The 14,641-nt window shown below is 36.9% G+C and overlaps 3 protein-coding genes across 4 annotated transcripts; 2 read left to right on the top strand and 1 right to left on the bottom strand.

Annotated features, from left to right (window-relative positions):
• Positions 1–128: 128 nt before the first annotated feature.
• Positions 129–1,540, top strand: c1qb (complement component 1, q subcomponent, B chain). The gene is made up of 3 exons (XM_081391186.1): positions 129–315; positions 545–722; positions 890–1,540. The coding sequence occupies exons 1-3, from the start codon at positions 313–315 to the stop codon at positions 1,429–1,431; spliced, it is 723 nt and encodes a 240-aa protein (XP_081247312.1). The 5' UTR covers positions 129–312; the 3' UTR covers positions 1,432–1,540.
• Positions 1,541–3,334: 1,794 nt separating this feature from the next.
• bud13 (BUD13 homolog) lies at positions 3,335–9,762 on the bottom strand. 2 transcript variants are annotated; one of them, XM_081390226.1, is made up of 11 exons: positions 9,587–9,755; positions 9,308–9,401; positions 8,734–8,815; positions 8,083–8,131; positions 7,729–8,000; positions 7,357–7,640; positions 6,203–6,311; positions 5,977–6,115; positions 5,692–5,882; positions 5,459–5,540; positions 3,335–5,362 (listed from the first exon to the last, which is right to left on the bottom strand). In XM_081390226.1, exons 1-11 carry the CDS (start codon positions 9,727–9,729, stop codon positions 5,269–5,271), a joined length of 1,539 nt encoding a protein of 512 aa, XP_081246352.1. In that variant the 5' UTR covers positions 9,730–9,755; the 3' UTR covers positions 3,335–5,268. The 2 variants fall into 2 exon arrangements, with proteins under 2 accessions (XP_081246352.1, XP_081246353.1); XM_081390227.1 differs by having other exon boundaries at positions 3,384–5,362; positions 8,083–8,125; positions 9,587–9,762.
• Positions 3,559–4,662, top strand: LOC308705288 (uncharacterized protein; the record flags this gene model as incomplete). The annotated part of the gene is made up of 3 exons (XM_081390229.1): positions 3,559–3,663; positions 3,853–3,975; positions 4,418–4,662. Exons 1-3 carry the CDS (start codon positions 3,606–3,608, stop codon positions 4,660–4,662), a joined length of 426 nt encoding a protein of 141 aa, XP_081246355.1. The 5' UTR covers positions 3,559–3,605.
• Positions 9,763–14,641: the final 4,879 nt, after the last annotated feature.

The raw sequence follows: 14,641 nt of genomic DNA, 5'->3' as shown, positions 1-14,641 counted from the left end.
CTTTTTAATTTCTCTGCTTCCATTTTCCATTTCCTTTACATCAGAAAAGGGATATGAAACTTGCAAACATTAGCAAAATGAAATGTCAATAATGGGAAAAAAAAGTAATCCAAGGTTTATCTAAATCAAGATTCTGATGAACATGAGTTTTGTTACTTCCCTTTATTATGCAACACTGATCTTCTCCTCTGAAACTGGGAAATCACACCAGAGCTCTTCGTACATACAGTACAGATAGGAGAAAAACATTCAATGTAACACTCTTCTTTAAGGCCATCATCTGCATTTCCATCAATTGTTTTGAAAGATAAGATGGTAAGAAAAAAGTCTTCTAATTATGAACCGTATATTGTAATAAATATGTGATTTGCTTTAAAAAGTCTTACCGTAATGCAGCATTTGATTATTGAAAATGTACCGGCTTGTTTCAGCAGTCACTGTATTATACGTTTCAGTTTGCGAACGGAATTTTCCAACAAATTTCCTTGAGTTCTTTTTATACTATGCTGTTGATTTAGATTTTTTTTGTTTTGTTTTAAAACAGGCGTTTATCTTCATGTCTGCACACGCAGTGCTGCAGCTTACTATTATGTTGTTGCTGGTGGCTTCCTCTGAGTCAGATACATGTGATGGGTACAGGGGTTTCCCTGGAAGACCAGGTATTCCAGGAATTCCTGGTACCGATGGGAAGGATGGCGCAAAAGGAGAAAAAGGAGATCCAGGTGAAGTGATAGTGCTTCTTTTCTATGTGGAAATACTGCTTATTGAAAGTCAAAAATGTGCCCTCTATCTTCCTTGACTGTCCTAAATAAAGGCTTAAAATCCAATAAATTAAATAAAAAGTCTGCATTTAAACTCACATTACCTGGCTATGTGTGCATGTTTGCAGGTGAAGATGCATTGCCGATGATTGGGCCAAAAGGGGACCCTGGAATTTATGGACTCCCTGGCAGGCCTGGTCAGAAAGGGGACGAGGGACTACAAGGTCCACCAGGGGGAAATGGAACGAAGGGAGAGAAGGGAGTTTTTACTGGGGTAGATGCTCCAAACCAGTATTTTGTTTTCTCTTACAAAAAAAGTATTAAGTCACAGAGAGTTCTTCCAGACACCGTAATCAACTTTGAGATCCCTCTGATCTCCGGGGAAGAGAATGATTTGGATGAGGGCGTCTTCACTGTGAAAATAGCTGGCATGTATTACATCAGCTACCACATTTCGTCTAGCTCGACTGCCTGCCTAAAGATTCAGGTTGGGGCGGAAGAGAAAGTCAGGTTCTGTGATTCACCTGGTATTATAATGGTAACGGCAGGATCTGTGGTACTGCCATTGAAAATGAATGATAAAGTGTCTATCGCTGTCACTGCAACAAGCTCTATCTTCAGTAGAGACACTGACTGCACATTTACAGGCTTCTTGCTCTTCCCGGATTAATACAATGATTTTGAACAGCCACTCTTGTATTTCCTCTTCCTCAGAATCCTCAAATCATAATTTGCAACCATTGATTGGGAATATCCAATGATTAAAGCTATAAACCATATATTGTTGTTTCCTGACTTATTTCACTGCAAATTTATTTACGTTCATTATTAATTGGTAGAACAAATTACACTGTAAAAAAGTTGCTGCCTTACATTTTTAAGTAAAATCAACTTAAATATCAACTTAAATTACATTAAACTGACTTGAAAAATGAGTTAAATCTTGTAAAAAAGTTGAAAATTGACTAACTTATTTTGATGTGTCAAAGCAATGTAAAAACATATGCTGTTAAAACTTATTGATAATATAATTTAGATAATATAATTGATAAAAAAAAAAAAATAGAAATAAGGGAGGAGTTTGGGGTCAGTAAGATTTTTTTGAGAGAAATGAATACTTCTATCCAGTAAGGAAAGCATAACATATATTGCAAAAAGTGAAGACATTTATAATGTTACAAAAAAAATATGTTCTTTTGAGCTTTCTATTCACCAAGAATCCTGAAAATGGTCTTAATATGATAATAATAAGAAATGTTATTATTAGCCTAGAATGATTTCTGCAGGATCATGTGACACTGAAGACTGGCGTAATGATGCTGAAAATGCAGCTTTGCCAACACACATTATTACTTTTTAAAGTATATTAAAATAGAAAACATTTATTTTAATTAATTAATCAATTAATTCTTCCATAATATTACTGTTTTTACTGTATTTTTATCAAATAAATGCAGCCTTGGTGAGCACAATAAACTGCTTTAAAAACCATTAAAAAAATGTTTTACCATGCTTTTTTATCTTTTGTATCTTTGTATATATATATATATATATATATATATATATATATATATATATATATATATATATATATACAGTATATATATATATATATATATATATATGAAGAGTTCAGATGCAAAAGCCTCTAAGTGCCATCTGAAATTTTCTTCTAGAATGATAATTTTTATCAAGCTCATATATTTAAGTTCAGTAATTTCACTTAAATGGCAATGAAAACTACCTATTAATTGTTATTTAAGTGAAATTACTGAACTTAAATATATGAGCTTGATAAAAATGATCATTTTAGAAGAAAATTTCAGATGCCACTTATAGAGGCTTTTGCATCTGAACTCTTCATATATATATATATATATATGTGTGTGAATTTGTCTATACCCAGCTAACAAATTTGACTACACAGAATGTTCTAAGGAATCTTAGTTCATGGTTATTTATCAATGATACAGAAAAATAAAATTTCTGGAACATTCTTTAGAAATTGGAAATAATCAAGTCAAAGAAAAACATAAGGGGAATCATGTATTAAGAAATTGAGCAGTTTTAAGCATAAATATGAAGACACTGAAAACAACAGGCTTTATTCAGGTTTAATTAAACTAAGAGCCTCATGCTGAGCACAAGCACAGCGTCACGTCAGTCTACGGTATTTATTACAGAACACTCATTGTTCTTGAGCTGAGTCCATCACCCTTCAGGCTTTCTAAAGAATAGAGCAGCCATGGAAACAGCCACTAACTGAGTGTAACAGCGCTTTCCAAACATGCCACTGTGCTGCAAGAATGTGACAAAAATCAAAGCTAAACTGCTAAGGAATCAGATTTATGCAAAGAAAATGTGTCATGCATGAGGTGAGTTTCAAATCACTACTTTTAATTGTAAGAGAACAAGGTAAAATCATTTTAAACTCTTCAAAATGCATTGAAATCAGCCAATAACTAATTTGAAATATATATTTTTATATTACATTATATATATTGTATATATATATATATATATATATAAAGAGAGAGAGAGAGAGAGAGTATACAATGTTTTAAAAACTGGGTGTAGATCTGTAGACAAGTTTAATATTAGCAAGTCTCTGAGAATTTAAAGCAGGATTAAAATATATGAATGTTTAATCATTGAAATCTTCTTCATTCATTTAAAACAACAACAATGTATAACATTTTTTATATATACATTGACATTTCACTCAAAAGTAACTCAAAGATGACCACTCATGAAAAGACAATCAGCAAACAGCAGAGACAATCTCTCAGAATCCCATTTGGTCGTCGGCGTAGAACAGATGTATCGCTCCTCAAAACTGGTCAAATGGTGTCGAAACACCCACAAGCCTTTCCAATGCTGGGAGAACTTCCTTCATTAGCAGGTAAACACGTGGAACAAGAAATTGTTCATTTTAAATTGTTTTTAGAATTCCGTCAGATATGGCTAGTTAAGTAAATGGCAAATCAGTCAGGAAATGACACATGTCATTCACATACTAGACAACTAAAGCAAGTTTACACAAGTGAGTGCCACTTAGAAGAATACAAATGCTGTCAGATCTTCTTTTCAGGCTTGCTGCTCTACCCTGATAAGCGGGAAAAGATGGTTACCACAACAGAAAGTGAATTTGGACCCAAAACATGCCCAAAGGTAGAGGCAAAGAAGATCCAACAGGGAAACCTAACTCTAGACGGTATGGAAATCATATGCATTTGGTAAAATAATTTACTTATTACAAAATTTACTTATTACATATTTCTAATTTTACACTTCTGTTCTTTTGAGCTATTAAACAAAAATCCTGAAAAAAAGTATCACCGCTTTCACAATAAAAATGTGACAACTTCTTTAAACACTGATAATAATAAATGTTTCTTGAGCAGCAAATCAGCATGTTCGAATGATTTCTGAAGGATCGTGTGACACTGTAGACATGAATGTACATTTTAAAATATTTCAAGACCCTATGTTGCAGGCTCATTGAAATTCTGAAAGATATTTAATTACGATTGATTAGAAAATATATAATCCATAAACCATCTATTGTAAACTTAGGGTGAATTTATTTCAGGCAAACTGGAACACCTGTTTTGGAGCTCTATGATCCAAACATTATTATCTCTACATAATTGCAGGGGACAGGAGCTTCAGCACAACAAACAGGGAGGATTACCCTTCTTATAACCTAGATGGCGCTCCAAATGCGTGGCAGGGAAAAGTCCCAGCAAGAGACAACAGGACTGACCAAGCACAGAGATGTTCTCTTTACCAGCAGGACTTCCCGGTCCCAAAGAGAATCTATGTTAGGAGAAATCAGGTTGTACCTCATCCTGACAACCTGGCGATCAACACTTCACTGAGGCAAGTATACAACCACTGAACTTATATTCCTTTTTAATTCAAATCTGAACTGAAAATATCGTAAAAGTAATCAAATTAAATCTCTTTTCTATAGAGCCGATTACAGAACAGTGCAGCAAGAGGCTTTCCCAGGCTGGGATGTTTCTGTGCATGTCCGCCCAGCCCTTGCCCGAATCAAAAGAACAGATGAAGGCCAGAGAGAATCCTTATAGTGCTTTAAATCACTTGAAATCATGCATTTGTATTCAGCCTAGCTTTCATGACTTTAGACTTTTAACTTTTGTGTTTTTGAATCCACTATATGTATATGTATACACACACAGTATACATTCAAATGTTAATAATGTGGTCAGCATCATCTAGTCTCTCTAAATTTGTTCTGTTAATTAAAAATTTGGGGTTTGAAATGACATTGATAAAGTTCAACACAAAATAGTTTTATTAAAAAAAGTATCATTTAATTAGGAAAGTATGTTTCTTGTACATAGTAGGACTGAAAACCACATAAAATGTCTTGCTTTTTGATCAAAGGTTTTGGTTCATGAGGGAACTGTCCTAATTCTAGACAAGTCCGTTTTTACATCATGAATCTCTATGCACGCATTTGGATCTCCATCGTTGACATCTACATGTCTTCCACACTCCACTTGTACGCCATCTCCTGGACGGCTTTCTTATCTGAAATCCTACAGTACCGCTTCTGCTCAAAACCGTTGGACCTAAAGGATCATAACACAAGTAAATTAAACCATTTTCTTAGGTTAACATTAAGATACCTACAAACCAGCTGATATTCATCAATCTAAACCTCTTACCTGTCAACTCCATCCCAGCGATACCCTGGAATAAGGTTAAAGCGATTCGGAGGTGGGGGCGGACCTCTGTAACGAGGTTTTTCTGGTGAAAAACATTCACATGTAAATTATTACAATTACTACTGTTATCTGGGCTTGTTTTCAGATAAATCTCAGCAGGTTAGAAAAATTAATCACAATCATTAACTACAAGGATCACTAGCACCAATTTGGACATTATTACTCATTTTCACCTTTGATTCCTTTTAACTGAGCATTTTTGACCTTCTTCTTGCGAAGCATAGCCGCCATCGGGTCTCCGTCCCTTTCTTGCTCCCTCAGCATCCGATCGAGGTCTTCATCGTCAATGTGTCTTGCTAGTGGTTTCTGAGCCTCCCGCATGGCATCGGTTAAGTTCTGCTGCTGCATTTCACCCTGAGCAAGCCTGAAGAAGGACAGCACAGATGTCAAAGTCACAAGACCGAAAAGTCACAGAGTGAAAAAATAGCTGCAATTGAACACAACTAAATAGACTTCACCCTTTTCCCCATTGCGCGTATTTTTCATCCTTCTCTGCCTTTTCTCCAGCTTTCCTGCTTTGCTCTTTTCTCTCCGACTCCAGGTCACGCGTCCTACCCGACTTGTCTCGAAATATCGTCTCTGCATTTCTGGATGCCTCTGAGAGAGCAATGTGACATGATGAATGTTATAAAATAAAACAACCCTTTCTAATACACAACAATTATCAATGGATTTTCATTAAACCTTCAAGAGGCTTGTTGCGTTTTTCCTTTCTGCGAATTTCTTCCTGTTCTTTCCTCAAAATGTCGACAGACACGAGCCCCGCAGCTCCACCAGATAGCATTCGAGGGGCCTGTAAGGAAGAACAGTGACATTCTCAACATACGGATCCAAACTGCATCTTCAATCCAAAAGAAGAAAAATTGTGTATATTTCATGTGAGATCCACTGAAAAGTTCATTTATTTTATGAACGCTGTTGCTTATTTAATCCACAAAGGGGGTGTTCCTTATAGGCACAGCAAACAAACAAACAAAAAAAATATTTTAAAGTGAAAGTACTAACATTATAACAGGATCTCAGAGGAATCAATTAAATAATTTAATGTTTTAAATTATAAAAAGGGTCATATGTGACCCTGGATCACAAAACCAGTCACATGGGTCAATTTTTTTTAAATTGAGATGTATACATCACCTGAAAGCTGAAAAATTAAGTTTTCCATTGATTAGTGGTTTGTTAAGATAGGACAATTTGGCCGATATACAACTATTTGAAAATCTGGAATCTGAGGGTGCAAAAAAAATCAAAACATTAAGAAAAATCACCTTTAAAGTTGTCCATTTATGTTCGTGATTGTGCTGCATTCACTCACAAAAATAAATGTTTTATATCTTTACTGTAGGAAATTTACAAAATATCTTCATGGAACATGATCTTTACTTAATATCCTAATGATTTTTGGCATAAAAGAAAAATAGATAATTTTGACCCATACTATGTATTGTTGGCTATTGCCACAAATATACCTGTGCGACTTATGACTGGTTTTGTGATGCAGGGTCACACTCACATATTTATTTCATACATTACTTTAAAGGAGGTGTTCTCAACTGGCTTAACTAGGGCCGGACCCCTTGCTGAGAACTATTAATACACTGGTGCAAAACTTCTTTATGGAGTTTACACTTTACTCCTTCCTGGAGAGATTAGCTTCAACCATAATTAAATGCACCAGATCCAGCTAATCAAATCCTTCAGGCGTATTTGAAAACAACAGGTATGTGTGTTGGAGCAGGGTTGGAACTAAACTCTATAGGGCTGTGGGCCCTCCAGGAACTGAGTTTTGCACCCCTGCACTAATATAAAGGATCCTTAAACATGAACCCTGAACTTACTGCATCAGGAGAGCGTGTCCTCCGTGGTGGAGACAGGTCTGAGTCCGATCCACGTCCTCCCTGTGGCTTCTTCCTGGGAGGAGAGAGATCTGAATCTGAACCTCTTCCACCCTGGCCTCTCTTTCTGGGTGGAGATTGATCGGAATCTGAGCCCCGTCGCCCACGAGGACGTCTGCGAGGTGGGGACTGATCGGAGTCTGAGCCTTTGCCTGTCCGGGCTCGTCTTCTGGGTGGCGAAAGGTCACCTGTAGAAGCAGCGCTTGTCTTTTTTCTGTGTGGGGACCCTGAAGAGATTAATAAAAGCTAAATACATCATTTTGATGACATTCATTGTGTAAATGTTGTTTCTGATTGGTGGATGGATTTTCATACCTTTATCATGCTGCTTTTGGGTTCTGGAGGGTGAGCTTTTGAGGATCTTTCTTGGAGGTGAAGGTGACGAGGAGTCGTGCCATCTGTTTTTGTTCTCGGTTCTGTGTCTCTGAGCTGAAAGGTCTGGCGAATCATGACGACCTCTTCTCAGAGGTGAGAGATTCGGCGAGTCGTGCCGAGGCCTCTTGGGCGAGAGGTCAGGGGAATCATGCCGCCCCCTCGGTACAGCTGAACTCTCCGGTGAGTCATGACGCACTCTGTCAGTGTCCGAACTAAACAAAGCAACATTCATTATACTCTCTATGCAATAATGATTTTAATAAGAATAAGAACAAAAGAAGAAAGGACAGTTACCTTCTATCTAATGTGGATTCCTGAGTTTCTTGGAGATCTTGCTCTGTTGCTAAGACATGAATTAGAGTGAGTGTGTGTGTATGTATAAATAAATATATATATATATATATATATATATATATATATATATATATATATATATATATATATATGGTTTTGTAACATTTTTCTATATATATTCAGAGTACCGTTCCAAAGTTTAGGGTCAGTAAGATTTTTTTTGTATATAAATTAATACATTTATTCAGCAAAGACACATTGAATTTATCAAAAGTGACAGTAAAGTTGTTGTTTTTTTACAAAAGTTTTCCATTTCAAATAAATGTTGTTCTTTTTAACTTTCTATTCATAAAAGAATCCAGAAAAAAAATACAACGGTTTCCACAAAAGTTAAGCGGCACACCCGTTTCTTCTATCAAAGACTTCTTTCAAAAACATTTAAAAATTCTTACAGTCCCCAAACTTTTGAACGGTAGTGTATAAAATCACCCAACTAGTAAACATGCTTCTGTTATACATTATTTAATACTGTTATACATTGAGGTTTTCAACAGCCTAAGCCATTCTGTTTATTTACAGAATTAAAAAAAAATCCCAGATGTTTTCTCAGACATATGAATCCCACACAAGCACAAGTTGTCAATGTCTTACCGCCCAACACTTTCCACTTGTTGGTTCGAAATACCTCGAGCTGCTTAATCTCATCAGGGCGTTCATCTATCACGTCTGCAATCTAAAAGACATTTAACACTGTTGCAAATTCATGCATGCAATCCATGTTCAAAAAACAAGGTAGTACCATAGTACTTTTCTAATAGTGATCACTAAAGACGTGCGTGCATATGTGTATGTATGTGTATATAGATATGTATTTTTGTATATATATGTAGGCTATATATTTGTTTGTTTTGGTGGCTTCGTCAAATATGGTTCTCTCCTGTAATATCTTAATATCATACTATACTGTTTATGTGAATACGCTTTGGACAGAGGTGGGACAGGTTGGGGTGGTTGGTTGTGAGGAAGAGCTTTAGTATGTGCAAGTGTGTAAGTGTTTGGTGTTATCTTGAGAACCCCCTCGAAAACGAGATGTTCCATCTCAAGGGGTTATCCTCCAATAAAATGAATTTGAATTTGAATTTAAAGACCTGACTACAATAGTATGTTGGCTATGAAAGTGTTCAAAAAGCTTCAAATAGGTAACGTAAAGCGTGCTTCTACACACCACAGGCGCCTCATCATCCTCGTCTTCGTCTTTATTTTCTTCTTCGTTAAGAGCAAGTTGCCTCCAATCAATGTCATCATCAACAATTTTCATCCTGTAGTTTAAAATGACAATTTAGCTGCTTGAGCACTTGACAAACTATTTCCTAATTGCCGTGTATTTAGCCAACTCCGTAAGCATTTGAGCCTGAGCCACAATGTCATTATGTTAGCTAAGTGATTACTGCAGATACCGAGAGCTAAATCTGCATTCCTGTTAAGTGTGTCCGATCATATTTACCCTCTCCCCGTGGGTTTCGGCCGTTTCTTCTTAGACTTCTTTTCTTTAGACTTCTTGCCAGCTTCATCATTTGATAAATACCGTTTAAGGTAATCTGCCTTGGTGAACGCAGCACCTTCGCTAATGCCTGTGGACGTAGCCATCTTGTTTATGTATTACGTCACTGAACGGACGCTGCTAAGGGACAAAAATCACAACGCAAAATACAAGTTTTTGGAATAATAACAATAAATTCAGTGACATAGTCTGGCTTCTTCGACAAAAAACAAAACAAAAAACAAAACAAAAATTCCTTCTGGCCAGCAAAGTTGTTGTTGAAGTTTCTATAACTGTGTAATACTTATAAAACAATATAGCCAGCTATAATACGCTTCAGTTCATTTTATAATTCCATGTATTTACCCTCTTTTCAATATTTTTTTGCATGTAGCCTATTCTTTGTTGCAATTAAAACAAAAAAATGGTACATGGTGTTTTGCCAAGAGACATTGCCACCTGTGCATTTATTGTGTAGGCCTATTATGTGTGCATTAAAAATCAGCAGACAATTAGGCTATACCTATAAGTTAATAATAAATGTAATTATTTGGCTGTTAAAGTGCAGAAAAAAAAACAAGAGAGAGAGAGAGAGATAATACAACTTTAAAGCTTTTTAGATGTGTGTGACTTGTTCTTAAAATGATTGATTGGACTAGTTCCAGACATCAACAAAATAAATGAATAGGAAGAGAATTCATGCTTAAAATGTGTTGTGAAGAATATCTGGCTCTTATAACCTCTGTTGGACCTTTCCAATGGTTGCTTAGCAACAACAACAACAAAAGCAAGCTTTGCACAGAAGATGCATGTTCTCATGCAGACAAGACCTCATTCATACAGATGATATTTTCCAGGAAATGTCTTCACAAAATAAATCACTTCCTCTGATCTGCATGCAGTATTTCACTGCCAAGACAAACATTCCGATACACTTATTTATTTTTATATCTTTAATTTTTTTTTTTCTCGTACTTTCATATCTTGCTATTCAACTGGGGGTTATTTTATCATAGACCTCTCATGATTACCATGTTTTGAAATTCAAAGACACAAACTTACACTAAGGCTCTGTGATAAATAAATAAATAAATAAATAAATAAATAAATAAATAAATAAATAAATAAATAAATAAATAAAATAAAACAGCCTGTTGGGAATTTACAGTTAAAGGCCCAAGGACCAGATATGATGAATGAAGACCAGGAGTTTGAAGTGCAGTCAATTGAAGACAAGAGTCAGAATTATAATAAATTGAAGACCATTTTTACTGAAGATAGTTTGCAGTTCCATCAGGCAGAAGTCATCAGTCAGCTTCAAGACTCACAAGGACTTCGTAGGCCGCCCTGCTTTACATTCACAAAAATCACTTCATTACTTCAGGTTGAATGATTCTGATTGGCTAAGAAATAGATAAACATGGGAAATTTCCACACATGGTCTGATAGGCAGTAGCACATCTCCATAGTCTGTACGGTTGACACCAGGACCTTGAGTTAGGTACGAGTGCCCCTCCGAGGTCACGAGACAGTGTGTCTTTGCGCCAGCATGTCAAAGAAAACAAGTCTGTAACAAAGAATATAGCGCACATACACAACACAGATACACAGATTCTTCAAGGCTGAAATTAGTTGAGCCAGAGTCTGTCTACGGAGAGCCTGGCCACTCCCTATTAAGTCCTATTGTGGCGAATTATGGTTGTAGTTCCACCAGAGTTCAACTGGGGGCGCTCACCCATGAGTGCAAAATGAATGGAAGTCTATGGAGCTAGACGGCTAAATTTGTCTCTTTCACCCGATTGCCGTTGAGAAATCTCGGATTTGATTGTAGGTTTTGCAAGTTCAACATGGGTTATAGGTCGAAAGTTGAATGAAAGAGTACTTATGTCCTTTCGATTTCTTACAGGTTGAGTTGTTGTTGCCCATAACACGCTAGCATTCTGCTAATGAACGCTGATTGGTCAGTGAAGGACTGATTATGACCAGAGATACCGCTTGATGGCATCGTGGCATCTGAAGCGGGACCAGAAACAAATAAAACAAAACCTCGTCTAGCACGTGTATTTACCTGTGTCAGCTGTGTTGTCGATGCCTCGAGAGAAAAGAAAGTGCAGAGCGCGAAAGCACCAAAATGACTGAAGGATTGCCGTAAAGCAGTAGCCTATTCATTGACATTTTAAATGACTTTTTAATCTAACAGAATTGTGTAATTTCTTTGCATCTCCTTTCAAATACAACATTCAAATTACTAGACAAAAAGTTATATCCTGAGAAAAGTGGATTTTGAGGGGTATAGCGCCATAGACCTCCATTCATTCTGCATTCGTCCTGTGAGCGCCCTCATATGGAATCAGAGTGGAACTGCAACCAGTTCAGAAGCCGGAAGTGTACTGAGAGTGAAACTTCTCCCCTTATTAGACATTCTCTGGTTGAGCTCTGTTCTAAACAGGAGAGTTTCCCAAAACATTCAGATTGTGTTCTTTCTCTCAGTGAGAGGTTCAGACGATATTCCATTATTATCCTCTAGTATTTGAATATCGAAAAGTTTAATTAAGAAGTTTAATTCTTAATTCTTTAATTAAGAAGTGGTCATGCACAGTATACAACAGGCGAAGTAAACCCAGTGACCTCGGCTGTCTTGTTATGTTGGGTCCTTCTCTCAAAAACATAGAGAGAGCACATTCCATTAATCAGACATATAATTATATAACTACATAAATCTCATAAGCTTAAAGAAGTCAGTCAAATCATTTAATTTGTAAAAGGAAAAATATTGATTGATACCTTGATTATAATCACTCATTAGATATACATTGAAGTGGCAGTGGATTCCAGAATCCACTCCCTTTGAGCCCAACTCTGAATTGTGAATTAAAAGATTTTATTAAAGAGCAGCTGTTTTTGACTGTAAAGCTATATAGTTAACTGTACAAAATAATGTGAAAGAGATTTTAAAGACGGGATGACAATAAGGGGCACAAAGAAAATCTGAATTCAAAACAAGATTTTGACTTAAGGTAAACACATTCTGCTGCTGTCTGCATGGCAGCTGTTTCCGATTATAATTTTTTTTCGAAAGAAACGAAACTTAAAGTTTGGGGGTTTCCAACTTGTTGAAGGTGTGGCTTCAAGATATTCTCCACCTCTGGCAGATTTGCGCACAGTCTGAATTTGTCATCCAAGAGGTAAGCATCTTTAAACTTTACAGCAAAAGCTATAAATTAAAACCTTCACCAGCACCTCTTTATAGAACAGCAGATAAACAGTTTTGTTTGGTTTCTCTAGATTTAAACATGTGGGCAGAGAATGACTTGTATCCAGGTGTGCCGTGTCTCGAAAGCTACTCTGAGCCTGAGAATGGTAAAATCTACCTAATGTATCATGGGACATCTCGAAATGCAGCACAGCAGATCATGACCTGGGGCTTTAAGCCATCTCAAGTTGGAATGCTGGGACGTGGCGTCTACCTCAGCCGAGATCTTAACAAGGCCAGCAGATACCCGCTTCATTTGCCTGAACATGAGAGGGTTGTTATTAGAGTGAAGGTCAAAGTTGGAAGAGTGAAGAAGATTGATCATCAAGGTCATCCATTGCAGAAAACCTGGCATGAGAATGGGTACGACACTGCCTGGTGCCCTCCAAAATGTGGGATGGTTCGAAGTGGTCTTGAAGAAGACTGTGTTTGGGATCCACAGCGGATTCAGATCATTGATGTAATTTACCCAAATGTGCAATGTGCTTATTATTGTTAAAAAGACAGAAACAACAACAACAACATAAAACAGGTAGAAACTGCAAATGTACTGCTTCATTTTTCATGAGTTTTAAGAATAAAAGATTTCATGTCAAATGAATAATGCACTGCATTGATATTTGCAACTTGTTTTGCACATTGCACTTACATGACTGTGTTCAAATTCAAAGCTAAAATCAAGGTTGTTACTGAAATGGGACCTATTATGTCCCTTTTTTACAAGACGTAATATAAGTCATTTTTGAGTGGAAGGAAAAACATGCTGATTCTGTGCATGTATCTTTAAATGCAAATAAGCTGCTGCTACCATCGGGCGGAGCCTTTACACATCTTACCTTGGATACTCTGCCAAAGACTAGCAAAACACACTGATGTGAAATTGCAGTTCTTCATCATCATGAAAGTTCATTATCTGCATGCTTTTTAAAGCCATATCAACCTAAACTTCTGATATATGGTTTTCTGGGCGCACACAGAGAGCTGGATGTCAGATGGCGCGTCTCGCGAGTAAGTCCTCTTTCACATCTTATTGCGTTTAACCTGTCAAATACACACAAGGTTTTGTCAAAAACACACAAATTTCACCATTATAGGGTGGTTGTGAACACACACTGCCGACACACATTTATGTTCAAACACCAAGTGAATTTTGCGTCATTAGTTTACAGAGATGGGGGACTCGAGTCAATGACTTGACTCGAGTCAGACTTAAGTCGCAAATTTTAGGACTTGAGACTTGCTTGACAAATATTAATAAAAGACTTGACTTGACTTTGACTTGATATTCATGACTTGAGACTTGACTCGGACTTGAGCTAAATGACTCGAAATAACTTGTCTTTTTAAAAATAAATATCTGTATTTGAACGCACCGCAACAATCACGTGACGCAGCAGGAACGCGGGCTGTGTGAACAAAAGCCGCTTGTCGTAGTGATGACGCTGAAGCGCGGGATCGTTCGCCTGCTGTGAAACGGTATGTAATGCGCAAGTTTATGATCGAATCAGAGAGGGGAAAAATGCACAAGCATATGGTTTCTCGAGAGAGAAATCGCAGCTCATAAGCAAACTTAAGACGCTGCTGAGACATTAAAGTCACATCGATGTCATGTGTCTTCACGGGATTTTTACGGGTTGTGTGTGAACGCACTCTCTTATTCCGGAAAATCACTGGCAGTCTGAATGAACCTAAATCAAACTAACCCGAGTCAAATCTCGGGTCACTTTATCCGTGTATTTTCCGGAATCTCTGTGTGAAAAAGGGGC

This window comes from Scardinius erythrophthalmus (genome assembly GCF_964197995.2).
Source record: "Scardinius erythrophthalmus genome assembly, chromosome: 17".
Lineage (NCBI taxonomy): Eukaryota > Metazoa > Chordata > Actinopteri > Cypriniformes > Leuciscidae > Scardinius > Scardinius erythrophthalmus.
This window is presented reverse-complemented; position numbering and strand designations above follow the sequence as displayed.